Source organism: Euprymna scolopes, chromosome 44 (genome assembly GCF_053919585.1).
Source record: "Euprymna scolopes isolate OS-2025 chromosome 44, ASM5391958v1, whole genome shotgun sequence".
NCBI classification, from domain to species: domain Eukaryota; kingdom Metazoa; phylum Mollusca; class Cephalopoda; order Sepiida; family Sepiolidae; genus Euprymna; species Euprymna scolopes.
Genome location: NC_136525.1, coordinates 44,567,647 through 44,593,694, shown reverse-complemented (window position 1 = coordinate 44,593,694; position 26,048 = coordinate 44,567,647). Strand labels below are relative to the sequence as shown.

General features: G+C 34.8%; 2 protein-coding genes across 5 annotated transcripts in view; one reads left to right on the top strand and one right to left on the bottom strand.

Annotated features, from left to right (window-relative positions):
• The window catches only part of LOC145268827 (rap guanine nucleotide exchange factor 1-like), a 307,722-nt gene that overhangs the window by 14,934 nt on the left and 266,740 nt on the right, over positions 1–26,048 (top strand). The window contains exon 2 of the mRNA XM_080124477.1: positions 20,581–20,756. Within this exon, the coding sequence (XP_079980603.1) occupies positions 20,581–20,756 (176 nt within the window). The remainder of the gene's footprint in view (positions 1–20,580; positions 20,757–26,048) is intronic.
• LOC145268824 (syntaxin-binding protein 1-like) overlaps positions 1–26,048 on the bottom strand; it is a 381,121-nt gene that overhangs the window by 333,593 nt on the left and 21,480 nt on the right. For 2 of the 4 annotated variants that reach the window (XM_080124472.1, XM_080124467.1), the window contains exon 2: positions 23,670–23,731. The exons of the other annotated variants lie outside the window; for them this stretch is intronic. In XM_080124472.1, the coding sequence (XP_079980598.1) occupies positions 23,670–23,675 (6 nt within the window). In that variant the 5' untranslated portion in view covers positions 23,676–23,731. The remainder of the gene's footprint in view (positions 1–23,669; positions 23,732–26,048) is intronic. 4 annotated transcript variants of the gene reach the window in all.

The following is a 26,048-nucleotide window of genomic DNA, read 5'->3' as shown; positions in this document are numbered from 1 at the left end:
CACATTCCATTAAAATGTTTGTAAAACAGAAAGGGATGATGCAAAATTGTGGTGATGTGGCAGGGGTTGAAGCTTGGTTAATAATGTGGCACCTATTAAGTAAGACTTTTTAGAATCTCTGAGAGAGAGGCTTGTGGTAGATGGACCATCTGAAATGTATGCATCTTAATTCTATAAAGGCTTCAGAGATGTTAGACTTTAGCTTACACTTCGTATTGCAGGGAGTTAGTTGATGTCTCCTTTCACTATGCCCGACACAAAAAACTGGAAAGGTTTGTTGTAATGATGAGAACTCCAATATTTTTGCCCATTCGGACACAATTACCTGATCTATATATTAATATGCTAGCGTGTGTTATTTTCTGTGTCATGCTTACATCGGAGTCGTTTAACTGTTATGGACTTCCATCTCTTGTAATAAATAATTTTACTAAGAATTCTTCATAAATTTTGGTTTTGGTTTCGATTATAGCTGATGGCACTCCAGTTATCTATTTTTTTTATAAATAATTTTGTCAAGAATTCTTTATCAGTTTTGGTTTCGATTTCAGATGATGGCACTCAAGTTATATATATATACACACATATTTTTTTCATAAGTTTTTGTTTCACTTTTAATTAAAGCTGATGCACTGAAGTCATATGGATAAATAGTTTGTTGGAAATCGCAACTTTATAATACATAAAAATCGATAAAACATTAACTCTATAATAATATATACGGAATCTGCAAGAATTAAAATGTCATATTTAAGCGTACTTAACGATCCGGGCGTTCGTGCTAGCTTAGATAAATACTTTTGCAGTTTTAACAAAAGAGCTACAATAATATCAGAGCGTCTCTATTTATGCTGAACATCTACAGAATGCCAACATCAATAAATTACATATGAATGAGTTCACTGTGGAATTTCCACAGGTTCTGATAATCTATATATATAAAAGCGAAAATGTATGTATGTATGCTTCTCTTTGATGTCCACAAAAGGCTTCTTTCAGAGAAGCGCTTGCTCGGTTCACAACTTCTTAAAACTTTTTATATCATCTATAAATTGTAATATCTCAGAGTTACCCACGGAGCTCGCCTGTCTATTTAATTTTATTGACTTTCAAACGTTAATTATTCCACATTTCCCGCATCGGCACGCGTTACATTCGGTTTTCGGTATAAAAAAAAGCAAAACTCGACTCTAATCACAGGCCCAGGCGCCAGCTTTGGTGGCCCGGGCGACAAGATCAAGGTGTAGTGTCTGTTCCGGCAGATGCTGCAAGCAAAGACTAGCTATGACTAGCAGAGACCATATGTGGGGGTAGCCCCACGTATCTGAGCTTGGTCAATGTGGGGATCACCCTGCAGACCACAGTTACTATCCGGCTCCCATTTTCCACCTTTCGGGAGCCGGATCCCCCTTTCCCTCCCTCCTCCCTCTCTTTCCACATTAAAAAACGGCCTTGTGCCTAATTTGCTCAGTGGGGAAGCAAATAAATCCCACAGGCCGAAAGCCAGTTGTCTCAAGAGAGCTAAGTAACGTTTGTTCAATGTCGAAATCGTCATATCAGACTGTTCATTTCGCTCCTCCTAATAAACAGGGAGCGGGTTTTTAAAAACAAACAAACAAACCGATTTATTCAAAACTGTCCCGCACAAAATCGTAACTGCTGAATACCTATCGCCGTCACGTCAATCAAAAACGCGCACCTGTTTTTTTTAACACTTTACTATTTTCCAACTGCGCGTCGTGAAGGCTTCGTTTTTTTTTTTTTCACGGGCACCTGTTTTTTTTTTTGGTTTTTTTTTTCACATTTTCGGGTTTTTTTCACATACCCCGAAAAACACCCGGGCAACGCCGGGTACCCCTCGCTAGTTCTTTATAAATCTCTACATATCTGACTCTGAAGCTGTTATTTTTTTCCCCTGATTACTGCAAAAGACACATGTAAAATGTGCGGATATTCTCTCGAATGTAAGAACACACTAGTAGATGATGATCTATAGATTTTAGTTTTACTGTTTAAAATCAATAAATTTTTATTATTTTATCATTACTACCAGCAATGAATGGTTTTGTTTAAAACAAAATCAAATGAAAAGCGATAATTAAAGGAATCGTTTTTGGCATCAGAAAATAGGCACAAACTTTCCCAATACCGATTCCGATACCTTAAAACGTTCAGATTTTTATGATTTCTGATTCCGATTAATCATCCTGACACTACTTTGTAGTAAGGTAAGTTACAAGGTGTTTTTTGCAACCATGCTGGTGTCGTTCGGCTGAGATGACAGTTTTGATACCATATGTATGACGTACCTAAAGCGACCTAGTCAATCAAACCAAGCATGGCATGATGTCACCTTCACTTCTGGTGACCCTGAAGTTATTTCTTTCCTTTCCTAATAGGGTTATGTAACACAGGGGTCCTAGAGGAAGAACACTCTGGCTTGCGAAAAATACTCAGGCAAATCTGTTGGCATTCTCTGGCAGAGGCACTCTTAGAAATTAGCAATAAACTAATTCTTAATTAAACATCATTAAAGTACATTTCAATACTTGAAAATGCTTCTATCAGGACTGAAGGTCTGTGTGGAAGAAATTGGATTTTCCAGCAAGACAACGCTACAATACACACTTCTCGACAAGCACGAGAATACTTTTTTTTCAAATAATATAGAATTGTTAGATCATCCAGCATGTTCTCCGGACCTCAATCCCATTGAAAATCTTTGGGGATGGATGGCAAAAGAAGTGTTCAAGGATGGAACCCAGTATGATTCGATAAAGGAACTTTCTGATTCAGTTTTCAGTACATGGGATAAAATTCCTTCGCAACTGATAAAAAACTTAGTTGCAAGCATGCCGAAGAGAATTTTTGAAGTAATTCGTAATAATGGAGGCTATACTAAATACTGAGACCCTTTTTAGTAATTTATAATTGCCTTTTATTAGATAAATTATCAGTGGTCTTATCATTTTGACCAGGTGAAAATGTTTGTTTCTTAAAAAATAACTATTAGATCAGGGTTAAGGTTTCGAATGAAGCAGATTTCATTTTTTTCCATCATATTTTCCCTTTTGGCAATGGTTTCAACCATTTGTTTGATTAAAAATTTGATAATATGCGTAAACACTTACTTTCTTAAGTAGTCTTATGATTTGGACCAGGACTGTGTGTGTGTGTGTGTGTGTGTGTATATATATATATATATATATATATATATATATATATTTGTTTATTGTTATATAAACATGCTCACATCCCGCTGCTACAAACAGCCACTTGTTTCAATCAAACAACAGATATCATCAGGCAGCGACTTGACTATTCAAATGTTCATTATCAGCTCTTTTTATTGAGCACTATCTAACAACCTCGTTGAATTCATTAGTCCATTTCTTTTGAATAACCCCCCCCCCCGAGTATGTATATATATATATATATATATATGAACGAACTTATTCACTCCAAACAAGGCACATTGGCACTTGGACATAAAGGGCTACTATTTGGTATGATATCTACAGGGACAATATGAAAGGGTGTTGAACATGAGATGTCTGTTTAAATTACATTTAAATTTCTATTTGTTAGTACAGTCAAAGAAGCAGGAAACAAGGAGAGAATTCCACAGCAATTAGAAGGAAGAAACTATTAGAGTAGAAGGCCTTCCAGCATTTAGGAATTTCTACATTGAAGGGTGCGATTTTGCTGCTTGTCAGATTAGTCGAGTGGATGTTTGCCAAGGAGGCAAAAGTACTGCAAGTTCATCAGAGCACATCCCATTAGAACAGGCACAGGTGTGCAACATTGCGGCGATGGGACAGGAATTGGAGCTTTGTTGATAGTGTGGGACCTATTAGCTTGAAGACACTTTTCTGGACCCTGTTTAAAAAAATTGCGAGATCTGGGCTGGTGCACCAGTGGTAGATGCACCAGCCCAGATCTCGCAATTTTTTTTTTTTTTTTTTTCAAGATGGTGACGCAAGACAGTCCTGTTTTGCTTACACATAAAAATTTGATTTTCATAGTTAAAAATAAAATACTATGATCAATTGGTTTTTCTGTATATATATATATATATATTTCTTAGGTTGAATTCTATATAAGAACCGAGACTTTTTTTTTTATGAATATGAATTTTAATGTTAACACTAGCGAAGCATTTTTTTTTTTTTTTTTAACGGTGGAGGGTGCGCGCGCGGGTATATATATATATATATATTGTCCGTCTGTCTGGCCTTTTTTTTTTTTTTTTAACTTTCTATCTTAGATTTCAGTGGTTCTTAAATGAGGTCCATGTGGACCCTCCGTAATACATGTAGCGTTACGATGGGTTCAATTTTCCTTCAAAATAAACTCTAAACTCTTGATGTATGTTCCTTGGTTTTCCTTTCATTACTGAAAAAAATAAGCTATAAGTGTTCACTGCATTAAATAAAGAAAACCATGGTTTTAAAAAAAGATGAAGAACGATTGGGTTAGTTGGAGCAACACGATTTTGGAGAAGAAATATATAAACAGCTGACCTATTTTTAACTCTCCAAAACAGCTACATGGTAAACACCTGATGATCCCCCGTTTTCTATTTAATAATTTAAGCTAAGTTTTTTGTTTTTTGTTTTTTGTTTTATTTTCCATCGTTATGTAGTTGAAATCTCATGTATAAGTGGATTTTCTAGCAGAAAGTCGGTTTATGCGAATGCTAAGGCTGCGATATGTTCAGTTTAGTTGTTTTTGTTTGTCCCCCCCCCTCCCAGGAATTTAAACTGCATTTTATTATTTTTTTTTCTAATACTGAAAGCTTTTTTCGACACACACACACACACACATATATATATATATATATATATATATATATATATATATATATATATATATATATATGTGTGTGTGTGTGTGTACATTATTCATTCTACTTTTAGATTTCCTACTATCAGCCTGTCTGCTGCTACAACCACAACTGGTAGGTCTGCAGAAGCGCCTTTTCTTCTTTCTGCTACATCCATTCCGGTGACAGTTGATAGGGTTTTCAGAAGGGAGGCAAACTGTTGTGTAGCGAGGAAGGCCATTATTTGTGGGGGAATATGAAGATTCCTAGTGAAGATAAATATATTACGAAGTAAAAGGAAGAAATACGAACCCTTTTTTCTTTTCTTTTCTCTCTTCTTTCTTTTCTCTCTTTTTAGCTACTACTACTACTACTACTCCCATCCTTTTTCTGGAATAGTCATCCCTATTCTGGGTGTTGTGTCTTACGGCATATCAACCTTTTTATTTATCAAGATATAAAAAAAAATGAAAATATCGAAGGAAAAAAAAAAAAGTTATATTGTACGTATCCATTTTGGACTTGAAGTTCTCCGAAAAAAAAAAAAATTCACGTAATTTGAAAAAAAAAAAAAAAGAGAGAGACTACTTGAGAAGTCTCTCTATTTTTTTTTTTTTTTTTTTTTTTTTTCAGCGAAAAAACAATTTATGATACCGATTAAAAGGTAGCCATGTTTCAACTTTGAGGAAGAAAAGCAATCATTTAATCATGGGGAGGGCGAGTGTTGGCGCTTTAGACCGAGTTATCTCCTCGTGGCGTTTTCTAAAAATCCAAACATGGCTACCTTGAGCGCGCTGTCATAAAAACGTGTTTTCCGCTGTAAAAAAAAAACAAAACAAAAAAAAAACTACTCGATCAAATTAAGTTTTTTTTTTCCGGAAAACTTCAGTCTATAATGGACACGTACAAACTTTTTTCGATATTTTCATTTTTTAATGTCTTGATTAAACTGTACAAGTACTTAATTTTTAAACGAAAAAAGTCAATTTGGTATACTTTTTTGGCATTTTTTTTTTTTTTTTTTTTTTTTTACACAAGTCCAACTCACTGGTCATATTGGAAATGTCGACTTTTATAGGTTTTCGGGTATGCTTACAACGAATAAACAACTCAACCTTCCCCATGTTAAAACAGCTTTCGGAATAAATACTCCCAACCTTGATGTGGTTGTTTTGCTTTACGGCATATCAACCCTTTATGGAATTACTAGCCTGGGTGCTCAGCGTTGTCCGGGTGTTTGGAGGTGTGTGTTTGAGCAAAAAAAAAATTTTAAAAAAAGTGGTAGTAGGCAGGTAGGATCGAACCCATACCGCGAAGGAGAAAAAGAATGAAAAAACCCCCCCAAAATGTGACATCTTTGCCGTTGTGCCCATCACCAAACCGGAAGTGGCTAGTCAATCGAAAAGAGAAGATAAATTTCGAAAATATTGGCGAAAAAAGCGACCCCTCCTTGTAGAAAACTGCCCAGTTTAGGGTAAAGGAATTTGTTTTTTTCCAATTTTTATCGATATTTGTTGTCCGAAGGGTCAAGTTTCAAAATGATACTGATCTCGTGAAAATCTGTCGTCTCTGTCAAAAGTTTTAGGCATACATACATACATGATGATTGCAACGTCTTGTCAGACGAGTGCCACTCTCTCAGACACTTAAAATCCATGAGCCCAAAAATGACTTTCATCGCTACAGGACCATTTTAATAGACAAATGCCTGAGGGAGTATCTGTACACAGATGAGGTTACAGAGTCTTAGCTTTGTATGACAGCTAAATCTCTGTCTCGGTTCAAAATGTTGAGATCCAGCAACAAGCAAGAGCAAGATAGCCAGCAACAAGTTAAACTGCAGACCAGCTTAATGCGGAACTGGTCTCCCGCTTTATGGTTTTTTAAATCAGAGATTTGCTTCTTCTATAAAGGTTGCCTTCACCACGGTTTGCATACATACATAGAAGATGTTATTTTGGTAGAAATCCGTGATGTCTTTAAAACATTATCCATGATAATCTATTTAACCCATCAATGGTTGTGGAACGTGTAAACCCTGACCAACTCCTAGTAGTCCAAATAAAAATTGAAGCTTTGGAGTTTTATAAAACTTTGTGAAAAGTTGTAACTAACTGATTTCTATATAATTTTGTTTGTCTATACTTTGCGATAACTCCTGGGTGTGCCCCAGGGGCTCTTTTAGGGCTAATAAAAACACTCCATTTTTGGAGTTATTGTCCCAAATTTTCTGTATGCCTATTGAGCAGTTTTGAATAGTGCTGAATTCCAAATTAAATATCTTAAGGCCTTGGTGACTTTTGGGGCTAAATGGGGTGAGGGGGCCAATGATGTTTTTTTTTTTTGTTTTGCATGGGTCAGAACTCCAATTTACGTATGTTAAGGCCTAAAACTGCACCATTTGTTCATTTTCACCAGGATTTGACGTCCTCTGGGACTTTTGGGGCTAAATGGGGAGGGCAAATGCTGAACTTAGTCATTTTTTTATGCCTCATTCACTGTGCACTCACGGGGGACCATGTATGCTTCACATATTTTTATGGAAATCACTCCAGACAAAGCATGAAGTCACTTGATGTAAGGAGCTAAAAAAAAAAAAAAATTACTTCAAGGTCAAAAACGATTAGTATTAGATGGGTAGATTCTGACTCCTAAACCAGCAGTTATTTCTGGTCTGTCAGAAACATTGCTCATGGAATGTGAGGACAAAGCGACAAAATAGGGGAAATGAGTTTCGTGGCTAACAAAAGTAAACCCAACGACCACTTTCTATTTTTACCTGTTAAAGTGTAGCGTAACATTGACATACCGGTTTCCGTCAGATCACTGAAGTTAAGCAATGATGAGCCTGGTCAGTACTAGATGGGTGACCATTTGGGACTTCCAGGTGCTGTATGTGCTCTCCGCTTATCTCGGCATTGTTTTCAGTCATTTTGGACTTCTTGCCACTGGACTCTAGCAGTGCCAATTCAAGAGAGGTGTGGTTGGAGATTACGCAACCTTTGCCACACAATTACACGCACAGCTTCCCCTACAGGGAGTATCCTTTGTCTTTCAAGACTGAACGGAGGCATCGAAAAGTGTAACGTAGTTGTTACACTTTAACCGTGTCGTTACATATCAATCACTCGGGCGGTCCTGGATATGACCTTAAACTATATCCGATGGTGAGACCCCAGCTTGCGGGCTTTGGGGAGTGTGGAGCCACCCATTAATTGGCATTGCTCCCAGGTCCACTCTGACCTGGAATGCTAGTACCTGTTAGGGTCCCAACTATGGGTTAAAATAGAAACCGACTTGGAAAAAAATACAAAACAAATATATTCTATTAAAAAATTTTTCTTCAAAATCACTGGATTCAGCATTAAATAACCTGAAAAGGGTTGATATGCTGTAAAATAAAAACAACCAACCAACCAACAACTACTCGGACCCACACGTTGTCTGAGACTTTGTCGCAAAGGAACAAATGAAAAAGGAAAGAAATAAAAATCCGACTCGGCATGTTTTTCAAATGCAAATGAAATGCATTTATTCGTAGTTCTTCCAACAGTAACGCATTTCATTATCTGTCAAAAGTCTTTGCCGACACATGTCTTGCAACATTTGCTTTTTAAAATTCTCTTTCCCCACCACGTCATGCTGGCCCTAGCCAGCACTTCCTCGCCCTCATTTTCACATGTCCATCTTCCCAGCACTCCTTGACCACGTGGTGTATTTTTTTATTTTCCTTTCTTCTCCTTCTTTCCATGACCTCAGTGTGTGCACACTTGCCAATTTGAATACGTGCTTTAAATGCGGCTGCTGCTGCTACTTTTTTCGTTCGTCGATGCTCTGTTACAATAGTGGTAGATTCTTACTCAGAAAACAGCAATTCTTTCCCCTTTGTCAGGAACATCGTTCCTGGAATGTGAGGACTAAAGGACAATAAGGGAAGTGAGAGTTACGAGGCAACTAAAAAGTAAACCTAAGTTTCACTTTTTAGTTGCCTTAAATTTAACGGTTCCTAGCATTGATAAGAGTCTGTCTCCTTACAAAACTTTCAACTCTGACTCAGCAACCTTGGGGAACCATTAGTAAGCGGACAAAGAGTAGTGCCAAGTAAGTGGTGATTCTCTGAAAGTTCCCAAATTAAGGCCGAACTACTGGATGTGATTTCATGTCATTCACTAAACTGATTACAGTTGGTCCAGAGTGGACCTGGGCATAATCGTAATGTAGAGGTGACTAAAATAGAATGCAACCCACAAAATATTTTTTAACGAAATGTAGCCACTTGGTTGAAATTACTTTTTCAAATTTCGATTATTCAGACGACTGTTCTCATCTTGAGTGTTGTTATCACAACGTTTCGGCCGATGTAACCTCCAACCTACTTGAGGTATATCTGATCAAACTCGAGAATCTATACAGAATTTAAAAGGAATCCTTTATTTAATCCACGAGTGTAAAATGTTATCGTTCTGTCAGCCACTCTCTTGCATTTGGTTTGCTGGGTATATTCACCAGGTAGTTTTTAAAATTTTAAAATTCTTTTGTACGAGTCCGATTGCTCCTATGATTACTGGAATGATGGAGGTCTTCCTAAGATTCAGTTTTTTTTTTGTGTTGTACAGAAGACCTTGTGATTTCGTTATCTTTTTCTCTCTTCACTCTGTTTAAACGAGCATTATCAGGGACTTCTACTAAGGTTGCTTCTTTCTCATTTTTGACCTGTAACAAGAAACACTCGTCTAGCTGAAAACACTATCAATAATTCCCCCCCCCCACTCTTTATCTGTGCCTAAACCTAAACGTAGATTCCATGAACAAAGCTTCTTTCTTAGAACTGCACGCCTGTGGAATTGTCTTCTGTTTTCCTGCTTTCTGGCTGACTACAATATGTTTGTCTTCAACTCTAACGTAAATAAGTTCTTGATGAGCCGTTCCATATAAGTTATCAAATTTACCGAATTTTCATTACTAATGATTACTATATTGTCTAATTTCTACTGCACACTCTTTAACCCTTATCCTCGAGTGGCCTCTTGGCCTTTATAATATGGTGAAATAGCTCCGTTTTCAAGATACGTAGCTGTAAGAATTATATAGTTAGTGGATTTTTTTTTTTTTTTTTTTTTTTTACAAACGAGTTACCACTTATCAAGGCCCGGAGGCCACTCAAGGATAAAGGTTAAATAAGCCTCCAGTGGTCAATGGGACAATGTCATAATTGTTGGTCCTGGATATGACCTTAAACTATAACTAGTGACGAGGCCCCAGTTTGTGGGCTTTGGGGAGTGTGGAGCTACCCTTTAATTGCCATTGCTCCCTGGTCCACTCTGACACGGAGTGGTAGTACCTGTTAGGGTCCCAACTATGGGTTAAATAGAATCCGACTTGAAAACAACAAATATATTCTATTAAAAAAATTTTTCTTCAAAATCACTGGATTCAGCATTAAATAACCTGAAAAGGGTTGATATGCCATAAAACAAAAACAACCAACCAACCAACCATAATAATTGTTAGTAGTGGAAATTTGGTAAATTGGATTACTTAAGGGGGGGGGGACGGCTCATCAAAAACTTGTTTACATTGGACTTGAAGACGACCAAATTGTAGTCAGCTGGAAAGCAAGCAAAAGTGAGTTCCACAGGTGTGCACTTCTAAGAAAGAAGCTTTGTCCATGGAATCTACAATTAGATAAAGAATTATTGATAGTGTTTTCAGCTAGACAAGTGTTTCTCGTGAAACTTTGGTGAGAGGGGGGAGACCATAGATTGGAGCTCAGACGAGCACTTGCCATGAAAATAACAATAAGACAGACAGGCTCGCAACGTCTCCTCTGTGAGAAAGAGGTTGCAGGGAAGAGAAAAGGGATTCCCCCACTAGGCTACGAAGTCTGTTTTGAAATCTGTCAAGGCAAAATAAGGTATTTCTAGCAGCTCCTGCCCAAATGTGACAACAGTACTCCATCCTTGGACGTACCTGGCTTTTACATAGGTAGAGAATTGCATCAGCAGTGAGATATCTACTGAATCGATAGAAGGATCCCACCATTTTCCCAGCATCTTTGGCAACAGATTTGATGTACGTGTTCCATTTCATATCAGGAGTAACGATCAAGCCCAGGAGCTTGTCAAAATATGGAACCTCCTCAAGATGAGAGCCATTAATTTCAAGTGATGCCAGATGGGGATCCGAATGTTGATGATGTAAAGACAGCAGGTTTGTTTTAGATGCATTAAAAGTAACCAGCCACTTCTTTCCCCATTGTACCACATGCTCAAGATCAGAGGAGAGAGAATCGGAGAAAACTTGGTTGTTAACAATCTTTGATGTACTGCCATAGATGGTAGAGTCGTCAGCATAAATGTCTACGAATGATCTAAGGATGTGATTTGGAAGATCATTGATGTAGATTAGGAAGAGAGTTAGGACCAGGATGGCCAATGTAACCATTTAGCCGGTTAAAATAGTTTTTAAGGGGTCAAAATTAAAACCCTTAACTCGTAGCTAATATTGCCAACATTTTTTAATACTCAAATGTATGACTTATTTCCAACTCTGCATTGACAACAGAATCAATAGTTGAATGTTGTGTGACACATTCTCTACTTGTGTGTGGCAGAATCTGCATTTGTCTTCATTGCTAAGCCTTGGTCGTAGGCAGCTATTATAATCCTTTCCTGATCATCGTGAAGCGATCTTTTTTTTTCCTTTTTTTTTAAAGACAGTCCATAGAATAGAATAGAACCTTCCTTATTTATTACTCCTAGGTGAAATCATCCAGAAAATACTTGGTGCACTGTTGGTTGGCCCAGTCTTCCAGATTTTATTTATTTATTTTTTTTTAAAGAAAAAATAATTTTTTCGGAAACATTACGAAAAAAAAGCCCTTAAATTCCGTATTAGCGAAATCGATATAACTCGAAGAAAAATTAATTTCTCGAACTACCGACGTTATCATTGAATTAAGCATTGTTAATTTAACTTCAGGATTTAGCTGAATTTGTCAGCGTCCGAATGTCGCCGTGAAAACATTTTTCATTATAATTTTTTTTTTTTTTTTCACGTGTACAAATATTTTTTTCTCTTTTGAAAATTAACTTTAGGCTTTAATCTTTCAAATACAATAAAAAAAAGGTAATCAGAAACCAACAAAAATATGATAAACCGGCTTCCAAAACTATGTCCTATCATTTTCCCGCCATTATTGTCCGTACCTAGTTTGTTCAATATTCCAGGCGATTTCTAAAAAATTTGAAGTTTGCCAAAATTTGACGAATTTTGAATCATTTTAGGTATTTTTTTTTTCTTTCAAAAAATCGTTTCAAAATTTAATAATAAAATTATTAGAACGTCACGTGTTTTGACAAACTTCAAGAATTAGATGGAGTTATCGCCCCTTGGCAACCCTTACTCGTAGCTAAAATTGCCAATATGTATTCGTCGCGAAGGATCTGAAAAAATTTGATTTTCTTCTGAAAAAAAAAAAAAAAAAAAAGAAAAAAAATACTTGATCAGATTCTTTTATGAGAACTTCATTCCATAACGGGCACGTACATAATAGAGATTTTTCTTTATCTTCGTTTTTTAATATTTTTGCTAAATTGTATAAGCACCTCCCGGCAAATGTGTAGTTTAGCGGTGTAAATTATTTGACAACTAAAAAGTTATAAAAACTTTATCTTTTATATAAAACACATTAGACCCAAAGGCTGAAATAAAATCAGAAGAAAAAAAATAATCATTTTTATATATTTTTTCATTTGTATTATAATAAATGTACGACAAGCGAGGCCGCCATATTGCTTTATAAATTTAGCCTTTCTAAGGTTTGCCAGATTGGCCTTTTGAAGGCTAAATTTGGTCTTTTTTACGCTCTTGAAACTTTGCCGACATTTTTGTAATGAAAGAGTGTAAAAAGGCCAATTTTGGCCTTAAAAAGGACATTCTATGAAACCTTAAAAGGCCAAATTAAAAAAAAAAAACAATATGGCGGCCTTGATTGTCGTACATATTATCTAATAAAAAAATGTTGAAAATTGAAAATTTTTCGGGTTTTATTTCAGCCTTAGGGTCTAATAATGTTTTATATAAAAATAAATATTTTTTGTCTATCAAATAATTTACGCCGCTAAACTACACATTTACCTGCTTCCCTTTCGTACACTAGCACCATTTTGAAATATGAAACTCATATTTTAATGGTGTGCATTGCTCATTCGTGTATCTTCTCGAAGTGGCCGCAAAAGTTTCTTCCGGAAGGAAATTGTTTTTTTTTTTTTTTTATCCGTCATATTGTCAAGTCTTTTGACGATGACGCGCTTATTTCTGCTGTAAGTCACTTGTTAAGTTGTTAAATTGCACTAAATGTTTTCCAACCTTCAAGGTCTTCGTAATTTGATACAATAAAAACAGTTTTGAAGAGTTTCTTTTTGTCTTTAAACGTGCATCGCCATGACAGTGTCATTTCTATATTAACTAAATTGGGGATACGTGATTAAAATTATATATATATATATATATATATATATATATATATATATATATATATATATATATATACATACATACATACATACACACATACACATATATATATATACACACACACACATATATACATACATACACACATATATATATATACACACACACATGTATATATACACACACACATATACAATATATATATATATATATATATACACACACACACACGCAGAAAACGCTTTATGATTTAGGATGTACTTACTATGGAACAAAGATATCATATTCCAAAAACCATGTAAATTGATCAAGTAGTTTGTTTTTTTTTAATATAAATGAAATCAAATTTTATGATCTTTGGCGGTTAATTTTTAAAATTATTTGGAATACGAATAAAATCTCGGTATTTTTTTTTTTTTTTTTTTTTTTGATTAGGTCCACCTCCACAATTTTCTTTTAAATGACACCTTTTATAGGTTTTCGACTATGCTAAATACGAAAATCGCATTGAAATTTTGCAGAAATAATTAGTTATCGAGATATAAAAAGTTTGTCACACTTGAATTTTGTCAAAAATTAAATCGGTATGGCATCTCCCAACCTCATTCTCGCTTTCTTGTAAATTTTGATAAAAAACAAAAACACATTAGATCAATTTATGTAATTTTTGGAATATGACATCGTTCCGTGACGAGTACGTTCATCATAAAGATATGTTTCTGGTTTGTTTTACAATCCAGAGATCGTATGAATTGTAAAAAGTAAACATTATTTAGTTTTTAATTATACTTCATTACAAACCGAAATTCGGCGGCCGATAAAAGGGAAATGTTTTTGTGCGACACTGGCTACAACTCTCTAGAAGAGCTACTCTTTCGCAATGCAAAAATTCTGCTAAAATCTCAAACCCCTCCATTAGACCAGCAGCAGTGAGCAGACACACCGATGGCCGAAATTGACACCAAAATATTTACTGTGTTTCTCGCATGTACTTGACATTTATTTTTTAAAATATTATTATTTAACGGATTAGAGTAGGAGCAAGCACATGGGAAGAATTATTTTCGGAAAACCGCCGGTTACTAATTTAGTAATGCTGTATTATTATTGTTTCTATTTGCAATGCCTCCCCACGGGACAGAGTTAGATACCAGGATCGTTTTTTAACGTGGAGAAAAGGTGCAAAAATAAAAATTGTCTCAGTCGTGAAGGATTTCTCCTCCACTGAAAGGGAACGAGAAATGGAAGCGCAGCGGCAGCGCCGCAACGCCGCATGGTCCAAAAAAGTCGTTATACATTTTGAACATTCATCTTAGTTTATTTTTAATCAGTTCATATTCTTGTCACGTTGGTGCAGTGGTAACGTCACCAGCTTTTGAATGCTACAGTTTTGCTTTTAGTTTCGATTCTAGCTGATGGTACCCAAATACTTTTCTTCTTTTTTTTTTTTTTTTTTTTTTTTTAATATTTTTGAAATCACGACTCTATGATAATATATACGAAATCTGGACAAATTAAAATATCATATTTAAGCATATTTTACCACCGGGCAAAGCACCTCATCTCCCGCTAGTGGAGGGAAAAAGAAGTTATTAATATATCAATCTAACATTTTCTAATTTGAATTGGAGATAAGTCGGTTTGTCAGACGAAATTGGTCACAATAGAAGAAACCAATAAAACTGCATTATTCAATTATTTTTTATTGTAATTATTTTTCTGCTTGATAAAGTCTTTAATATTTTTATGAATTTTTTACAAATTTCGACATGACATGCAGTTACGCAAATGTTGCTGTTGTGACTTAAAACATATTTTTATATCCAATCATAATGCACAAGCCCCTCCCCCCCCCCAAATATCAATTTGTGACTAACGGAATTTGAAGTGTAAGCATTTAAATTATCGAATTTAAAGTTATTCAAACTTATTAAATTTCTCAACAAATCCTTTAATTTAATTAAAAGATTTAAAAATTTGTCAGCTTTCTTACATCCAATTTTTATATATTCAAAGTTGTCGCACTGACATTGATATTAAAAGCCCACTTTTCTATTTTAGAAGTAAATACATCCTTATATAATTATTAGTCATGAATGTACCAGCGATTTAAAAATAAATAAAAATAACTTGCATATTCTTTTAAAAACGATTTTTGTTTAAATAAATTCACTGTTAATTTTTTTTTCTTCTGTTTTCTGATTGGATGATTAGTTTCATTTCACTATTAAGAATAATTCTATTTATGCATATTTTTTACATTCTGCATAATTTCATAGCATTTGGAACTGCATTTAGAATAAATCTCTACCAACTACTGTTAAGTTTTGGTCTACAGACTTGAAACTCGATATATAGTCGATTTGGAACAAATATGTGAAATTTAATTGTGTCTTTAGTAAAAAAGAAAAAGAAAAAAAGTCGAATTCATGTAACGTTTATGCAAGTGCAAGTATACATTTATACGTTTAAGTCCGTTAATGTGCAAAGTTTTGATATATTGCCTTAACTCAGATGGGAGCAAATAAAGCTGGAGAGTTAAATGTTTTGGTTTCTCTTCTAGCTGATGGTGCAGGTGCACTATACATTAACACTAGATATGGGCAAAAATGGCCGAACAAAAATAGGGGAACCTAGTTTTGAAAGCCGATTTATCATTTTTTTTTTTTTTTTTTTTTTTTTTTTTGTAGGTTTCCCACTACTTTTTGGTTGTATTTGAAAGATTGGTACTTGTACAGTTTAGTCAAGACATTAAAAAAATGAAAATATCGACAAAAGAATCGATTGTGTGTATCCCGCCGTTATGGAACGAAGTTCTCCGAAAAAAAATGTCACTTAATTTCATCAAGTAGATTTTATTTTACAGCGAAAAAAAAAAAAAAAAAAAAATTATGATACCGAGCAATATGTTCGATTTTTAGGAAGAAAAGCCAGTATTAAAGATGGGAAGGGGTGTCAGCGCTTTAACTGGAATTATCTCCCTTTAACATTTCTAAAATTCAAACAAATTTTTTTTTTTTAATCCAAGATGGCTGCCTTCAACGCGCTCTCATAAAAACGTGTTTTTCCGTTGTAAAAAAAAAAAAAAAAAAAAAAAAAAAACTACTTGATGAAATTAAGTGAAATTTTTTTTCGGAGAACTTCGTTCTATAACGGATACATATAATTTAAACTTTTGTTCGATATTTTCATTTTTTAATGTCTTGACTAAACTGTAGAAGTACCGAAAGATTAGAGACTAAAGTTAATTTCAAAAAGGAAAAAAAAAAAAATATTTCTACACATGAAAAAAAAAAAAAAAAGTTATGAAAAATGTTTTCACGGCGAGCTAACCAATTCAGCTAAATTTTGAAGTTAAATAAATTCATTGTAAAAATCCTTCAAAAGATAAATATTAGTTTTCTGGGTCTATTTCAAAGATAATTAGTAAAGTAAAGTCCTAAGATATTGAATTAAATAAAAAAAAATTTAAAAAAAACACCTTGTTTGTACAAAACCTAAATTAAATTAGCCCAAAACCGAGTGATTCTGCCATTCGCAAAACGTAACAAACTAAAGTTTTTCTAAACAAACATCTCTCATTTTAGAAACTCGCTCAATATATGTTACTGTAACATAGGCTGACATATATTCCGTGGGTTTTTAACAGTATTTTGTCTAGTTTTTTTTTTTTCATTTTTAACTCCTTTTCCCAAACTGACCGTGTCAAAGAGAGTGTCGGTCGGTCACCATTTTTAACTTTCCAATACATCGGTAAACACTGTATGTTTTTCGAGCTGAATAAACATGTTCCATTAAATAAAAACACTAAAACATATCCAATTAGGTAGGAAAAGTAACTTATCTTGCCCTTGATAACTTTTATTTGTTATATATTTGTTTTTTGACAACGTTTTCGAATCTGTGTACAGTAATGCAAACCTAAAGTTTTTTATTTGAATTTATATAATAAATATGTTTATGAAAGTATGAAAATAAAATTATTGAAATCAAAATAACAAATAATTTATAAGCGTGAGAGTAAAAAAAAAAAAAAAAAAAAAAACTCCAAGGAACTGATTCGCCTTGTCAGCGCTGCCGCTACGCCGGAAATTTGGAAGTACGGTAGCTGACTATAACTGATGCTAACGATCATTATCATCATTGCCCTCCTCCGACTCCTCTTCTTCCTCCCCATATTTAAATTGTTTTTGTTTGTGTTTGATTTCCTTCACCCCCCCTCCCTCTTCAGTGTCTGGTGTTTTAATTAAAATTTCCCCTATTCAGACGAGCTACTCCCTTTCCTCCTCATTAATTATAATGCTTATTTGATCGTGGTGGGGAGGGGGGGCGTTCTCTTTGCTAAAATTTAAGTCTCCCTTATCCCTCTGTTTTCAACAATACCCCTATTCTGGGATGGGTTGGGAGGTGTGGGGGGGGGCTCCTCTCTTTGCCACCGATTTAATAAATTATAATATAATAATCGCATTTACACGCCCTCCACCGCGGCCTACGTAAATAGCAGGCTGTTCCGCTGAAGTCGCGTTATCTGTTGACGTCACAGAATAAAGTACAATAGCCATGATTACTCGATAAGACGACTATTATGAGGATGGTTATTTTCTGTTTCAATTTTCAAAAAGAAAATTGCCCAGGGATTTATAAAAAAGTGATTGTATATTTTTTATTTTATTTTATTATTATTATTATTTTTTTTTTTTTTACAAAGGAGTTACCGCTTATTAAGGCCCAAAAGCCACTCGAAGATAAGGGTTAATGAGTAAAGTAGTCACTGAGACGACAAATTTGTGATTATTGGTGGTGGAAATTGAGTAGAATATGATTATTTAAGGCGGCGATGTTTCTGACAAAGGGGAAAGAATTTAAGTTTTCTTGGTCAGAATCTTTCCATCTAACATTTATTGTTGGCTAGTTTTTGACTTTGAAGTATTTGTATTTTTTTTTTTTTTTTAGTCTAGCTCCTTAAATCAAGCAGCTTCATGCTTGTCTGCAGGGATTTCTATTAAAAAAAAAAAAAGATTGCAAAACTGCAGTGATGGGACAGAGTTCGGTAGATTGTAGGATCTATTAATTTAAAAGTTCTTCTTTTTGTTTTCACTATTCTGTCCAAGATGCACCTGCTTAAATATAACGATAATGCTTGCATGCGTAAATAATGACTTTGTGAAGTTAGAAGATACTGGGAGATGTAAGAAGTTTTCTAGCCCAGTAGAGAGAGCCCACTTTTTCAGCAGCAGATTTGGCAGTATCTTTTACGTATTTGTTCTAATTCATGTTTTCTGTAAATGTTAGGCTGAAGGAGTTTGAATATTGGACTCTCGGGGATGGCCCTTCTGGCATGCGTTGACTGGATATAAGAAATTGACTAACCTATGTCTAGCCAAGTTGTATGTGTCTTTTAAGTCGGTTCTTATCATTTACATATCTTTCATGTTTTCCTTGGTTTTCCCCTGTAAACTAACCCTGTTGCATCAACTGTTCTACATTTATTAGCCCTAACCCTTCGCCTCCATTCTTTCAACATGGCCATGACATGTCTACCTATACGGTTGGAATTTAATCTGACTTTGAGGTTATCAAATTTAAGCCTTCGCATTACATATCCATCATATAACTTGCATACCATTTCTCTCCATGCAACACATGTCCTCAACCCTCTCCTTGCCAGGTTTCACTTCTATGCATAATATTGTGGTGTATCTCCTAAACTATATTGGCTTTGTAACCGAAAATGCACCATTGGGTTTTTTTTTTTCTTTCTCTTTGCAAAGTCAGAAAAATAATTTTTTTTTTTTTTTTTTTTTTTTTTCCTTTACAAAACAATCAAACCAAGCATAAATAAATATTTGAAGATATAAAAACTTTTTCCAAAATGACTGGATTTGGCATTAAATCCCCCCCCCCCGCAAATAAAATGTTTGATATGTTGTATGAATGACAGCGGTTGCCTTCTTAGTCACACACCGTAAATATTAACTTTGATGATCCAACAAAACTCGTGTGATTATATGGCACATCTATGGCAGTATTTAAACAATGTTTATTTTAATCAGAATTGGTTTGGTGGAAAAGCTTCATAGATTGGTACCATTTGAGCGCAATGAATAAATGTTTTTTTTTTTTTTTTAAATACTTAGTTTTGTAATGAAATTTTCTGTGTTTTTTATAAGGGGGTCTTTTACTGTTGTTATATAATGTTCCCTTATCTATTTGTTAAGAGTAATGTCTGTATCGTTATGTATTTGTCGGGCTGTATTCATCAATCCGTGACCGTCTAGTTAATGTCTCTTAGTGTGTGGATATGTGAATTACATATAACACATGACGTGAAGACATACCTGGATCTGCTTAGCCGTGGAGCACTCTTCATCAGTTATCTTGGGAGTTAATTCTGCCAACCAAAGACAAACGCATGCCAAACGAACACAAGACGATGATTGTTTTATATATATTATACTCCACTCCACAGGTATTATCTTAGCAGACTAGAGTGGACCAGCGATCTTGGCATGCGGACAAACCGTCGCCCCCTTTTTGAGGAGACCTTGATTCTCACATCTTGACTCTTTCGTGCCTAGCAATCAACTAAACTAAAATTAACTAAATTTCTTAAAACCGGAACCTCTGATACATCAGATCTGGTTCCGCATCTACCTAGCTTCGGTGCGGTCATTTAGTTTGGCATATGCCACAACATTGACCGTTTAACCCTTCTGCACCTGGAGTGCTCGCTGAACTATCGTTTCCCACGATTCAAGTTTGTCATTCTGTCATCTTGAGAAAAATAGATATTAAACAGAGAGATAGGTAGCCTTATTCTTATTCTGAATAATTATTTTCTAACTGGCGTTGCCCGGCGATCAAATCACATTTTCTCAACAGTGTAATAATTTATTTGTTACATAGCCATCAATGTGATGCTGTTCCTAGTTACTTTGCCTCCTCACGAGGGCAGATTTAGATACCAAAGTCGGTTTTTAATGTGGGGGAAGGAACAAAAATAATTGTCTCATTCGTGAAGGATTTCTCCTCAGCTAACCGAGAACAAAAAATTAAAGTGTAGTACCAGAAAAGATACTACATTTTGATCTTTGCCCAAGGGCCAAGAAGTCTCTCACAATGTGATGACGTTTATATCTTCAAAACTCCATAAAGAGTTCATGAAAAAAAAAAAAAAAAAAAAAAAAAAAACTACAACTCGTATTTAACTTTGTATATAAGTATTACATTCAAAATTATATCATGATTTATTGTTTGTTTTTTTTTTTCTTCTTCAGAGAAATCCAGTGGTTCCAAGATCAAGAAAAAGCCCTCGTTCCGTGATGATATTAAGGCCATGATCAAAAGGAGGCCGTCGGCTCCCAGTCAGTCCCCAAAGTCCAAAAGTAAAAGTTTAAATCGGACACACAGTCTCAATGAGGGGTCAAAGGTTGATAAACTTGATAAGGAGGATGTAAGTATTTTTTATTGCATTTATTTTTGAAACTGTAACTGATGAGCTGTTTGTAACGTGATATGGTACTAATAGACATGATATGGCACTAGTGACGTGATACTGATAAGCTGTTTGTAACTTGACATGGCGCTGGTGATATTGCACTGATAAGACTTTTCGAACATAATGTTGTACTAATAAGCCATTTGTAATGTGATTTTATATTGATAAGCCATTTGTAACATGACTTTCTACTAACAAGTCGCTGGTTAAAAATCAGTAAATATTTATTATTTTACCATTATTACCAGCAATGGAAGATTTTGCTTTAAAGAAAATCAAATAAAAAAGGCAATTAAAAGAATCGTTTTGGCATCGGAAAATCGGTACAAAGTTTTCCAATTCCTGATTCCAATTAATCATCCCAACACTAATATATATAAGAGGTGGGTGTAGTTTGCTTGAAGCATTGTATAGTATGTAGTTAAATAGAATTGTAGAAGGCGGTACAATGCAGAAGTAACGGAAAGACACAAGCTGAAGCAGGTGAGAAATTTATTAATCCAACTTATAAATACATGTGTACATATTCATATTTCATATACGCAGTATATTTATATTTGCACAGTGGTCACCTGGGAAAGTCGATCTGGTGGTATGTCCGTGTAATATAAGTAATCAAAGTCAAGTAAATATCTGCCGAAGAGATCTTTCTCGAAATATTATATTACACGGACATACCACCAGACCGACTTTCCCAGGTGACTACTGTGCAAATATAAATATACTGCGAATATGAATATGTACACATGTATTTATAAGTTGGATTAATAAATTTCTCACCTGCTTCAGCTTGTGTCTTTCCGTTACTTCTGCATTGTACCGCCTTCTACAATTCTATGCACACACACACACACACACACACACACATATATATATATATATATATATATATATATATGCATGCATGCACGCGCACACACGGTCCTGGATATGACCTAAAACTATATCCAATGGTGAGGCCTCACCTTGCGGGCCTTGGGGAGTGTGGAGCCACCCTTTAATTGCCATTGCTCCCAGGTCCACTCTGACCTGGAGCGGTAGTACCTGTTAGGGTCCTAACTATGAGTTAAATAGAATCCGACTTAAAAAAACAAATATACTCCATTAAAAATTGTTCCTCAAAATAACTAGATTCGGCATTAAATAACCTGAAAAAGGTTGATATGCCGTAAAACAAAAACAACCAACCAACACGCACATACATACATACATATATATATATATATATATATATATATATATATGCACACCAAATCATTTCTTATGAACTCTTTCTAAATAGTGTTTAATTTTAATTTTGGGGCTTTGATTAAGGGGAGACAACTTATTAGTTTTGGTTAAAAAGTATATATTTAGTTTTGGTTTATTTGGATAATTCGGACTACAATTTTCAATTTGATTGTTAGTTTTGCAACATTTCTGTCAATGTAACTTTCAACTTTCTTCAGGTGCATTTTTTAGAACCAGGGAATCTTCTTGGTGCACATAGAGGATTTTTATGTTGAACTCTCAGTCGGTGATCCAAACGATGGCCTCAAAAAAAATCTTGATAAAGGTGATGGCAATAACTGGCATTAGGTGTTAAATCGCGAGTCAAAATAATAGTTGTGGGAGTGTTTTTTTTTTTTTTTTAATCACTATCTACTGTGGGCCCCTATCTTGTCTTATGAAGAATAGCTTCTAAAAATGCAGCTATATTACCCCATAAAAATCTATTTATATATGCTCTGTTGTTATGCTTAAAAAATGTTGAGCTCCTGATTTAAAAAAGTTTTGTATGTATAAAGAATAGAAAATATATGCAAAAGTTATACATTTTCACATACCTATATATACATACGCACCTATATATATATATATATATATATATATATATATGATGCTACTGAAGGTTAGAGGTTACAGGTAGGTCCTTCAACCTCTTTCTTATTGACGAAATGTTGCGTCCCTCTACCTGTTGTACAAGTATTTTAGTGGTGAATGCTCTTTACCCCCTCAATGTAAATACTTCCAGGAAGCAGCAAAATCCCATCCCTACACAGAGATCCCTAGATGTAAGAAAGCCTTCTACTCCAATAGTTTCTTTCCCAGAACTGCTAGACTTTGGTACTCCCTGCTTTTGTTTTCCCAACTGTACTGACACGCAGAAGTTCCAAGTGTAATGTGAACATACGTCTTGCTGCTGAACTCCTTACATAGTATCCCTGCAACTTATGTCCCTGATAGTAAGCCTCCTACATCAAATTGGCAATAGACTTCGTAGCCTAATGGGGGATGCCCTTTTCTCTTCTCTGCAACCTTTTTCTCACAGAAGAGACGTTGCGAATCTGTCTCTGCTTTATCGTTATTTTCATGGCAAGTGCTCATCTGAGTTCCAATCTATGGGCCCTCCTCGACGAACATTCACGAGAAACGCTCGTCTAGCTGAAAACACTATTAATAATTTCCCCCACTATTTATCCGTGCCTAAACCTAAATGTAGATTCCATGAACAAAGCTTTTTTCTTAGAACCGCACACTTGTGGAACTCTTCCATTTGCCTGCTTTCCGGCTGACTATAATGTGGTCGTCTTCAAGTCCAACGTAAACAAATTCTTGATGACCCTTAAGTAATCCAATTTTCCAAATTTCCACTACTAACAATTACTACGTCATTGTCCCATTGACCACTGTACACTTATTAACCCTTATCCTCAAGTGGCCTCTGGGCCTTGATAAGTGGTGACTCTTTTGTAAAAAAAAAAAAAAAAATCTGCCTAAACGTTCTGAATATAACAATCAAAATAAGGATAGAAGTTTAACAAATCCAAATTATTAATCCGCATCTCCAAATTCCGAAAACATATCATGCAAACGTTAGATTCTTACCGACATCTTTTTATTTTTCCGTGCCAGGTGATCTTTGGTAATCCTTGGTAAAACTTTCTTGTCTGAATAAATTAAAATAAAATAAAAAAAAAAATCAGGTTTTGAGAAAAAGAAGAAAAAAATTTCATTTTAAAACAGTATTGAAGAATTATTTTATAGATTATGCTAACTGTCCAAGAGTTGCAATACACACATCTCAAGGACAGTATACTGAGTAAACTTTTATCGGCAATCAAAGCTCTGAGGCATGGTATGTTTTACACACAAGTTTATTGGTCATCACTAGAGCTATGACAACAGCATATTCGTATCATTGTTTTGACTCTCGAGTCCGGGATCAAAGTGTAGTATCTGTTCTGCAGATGCTGCACTTAAGATAATTTGTACCAGTCAATGGAGGGGAAACCCTCTATACTGGGACAATTATTATTTTTGGTAACCAGAGTGCCCCCTTTTTTGCCTATTTTTAGGGGAGCTGGTTTTTACCCCACATTAAAAACGGCCTTGTGCCTAATTTCCTTTGGTGGGGAAGCAAATAAATACAGTATATATCTAACACAGATACAATCAACCGAAAACCACATTACTCTATATAAAAAAGCATATAAGGTATCAATGGATATATATCTGAGAGTCAAAACAATGAAAAGAATATGCTGTTGTCATAACTCTAGTCATAACTAGGGCTATGACAACAGCATATTCTTTTCATTGTTTTGACTCGCGTGTATATATCTGACATAGACACAATTAATCAACTGAAAACCACATTACTCTACATAAAAACACATAAGATATCAACAGATATACACTCGAGAGTCAAAGAACTGCGGGTCTTTGGAACTCCCTTCCGGGATTCTGCTTTCCCAACTGCAATGATATGCAGAAGTTCAAGTGTAATGTTAACAAACATCTTTCTACTCATCTCCCTTCATAATGACCCCGCTAATTAAGTCCCTGATAGTAGCCCCCTGCTTTAAAGTGGCACTGTGCCTTGTTTGGGGTGAAAATTGAATAAAAAAAAAAAAACAATGAAAAGAATAAGATATCGATTGATATATACCTGAGAATCAAAACAAGGAAAAGAATATGCTGTTGTCCTGGCCCTAATCATTAACAAAGGTCAAACTGAAGAGGAATTTGTTTGAGAAACACGTAAATACAAAATGAAGACAAAGCAGACAAGAGGAATTTACTAAAAAAATAAAACTAAGAGGACTGTTAGCTAAATAAAATTACAGGTTAGAAATATTTTGAGCTACAAAGTAAAAATGTGTAAATCACAAATGAGGAAAAATCAAGACTCTTAGACATGGTATATTTTAGACACACGTTTATTGGTCAGGGACAAATATAAAAGTAAAAACAGAATAAAAATATTGTCCAAGATACACATAAATCTATATATATCAAAGCGAAAATGTATGTATGTGTGTTCGCTTATCCTGTGTGTCTACAAAAGGCTTCTTTCAGAGAAGCGGTCGCTCGCTTCACAACTTTTTTTAAAAACTTTTTATATCACATATAAATCATAATATCTCACAGTTAACAACGAAGCTCGCCTGTCTATTTAATTTGCTCGATTTCGGGAAGATAAATATTCAATATTTGTCGCTCGCCGCATGTGGGTTAGTCTTTTTCCTATAACATCTTGGGGGAAAAAAAAAAGCGTTCAGCAGTAAATGAAATCCTGCAGTAAAACTTGACCTCATTAACTCATTAAAACGAGCACCTGCTAAATCCAAGTAATTAAATAAATTCAAACGTGTTTCCGTAAGCATGTCGCGGTGGGGCAATGGTTAACGTTGCACGTTTTTTCTTTTTTTCACACTTTAATTTAAAACTTTGCCTCAAGGGTTCGGGTTCGATCCTCATACTTACTTTTTTTTTTTTTAACCCCCCACACCTCCAAACACCCGGGCAATGCCGGGTACCCCTCGCTAGTAGAAAATAAATACAAAATAGAAAGTTTACTAAAAATTAAAGAGGGCTGTGAGCTTGATAAAATTACAGTATAAAAAGCATTTTTAGCATAAAAATGAGGCTAGAAAGTAAAAAAAAAAAATGATACTATATAATAGCCAAGTTATGAGAGGCTAGATCAGGGGTTCTCAACTGGAGTCCACGGAATATTTCTGGGGGTCCACAGGCAAAACATAACAGAATGGAGGTCTACCACGATATTTTGGTGGTCCATGAAGAAAACCAACTCATAATAGTTTTTATTATTAAAAATTTAATTTCTTCTGTCTGATCTCCATCGGTTTGAATGGAAGAAACATTGTAATATTGTAATACAAGATATTGGTAAAGAATTATCACTCTAATTTTTTTTTTTTTTTTTTATTATTATTATTATTATTATTATTATTATTATTA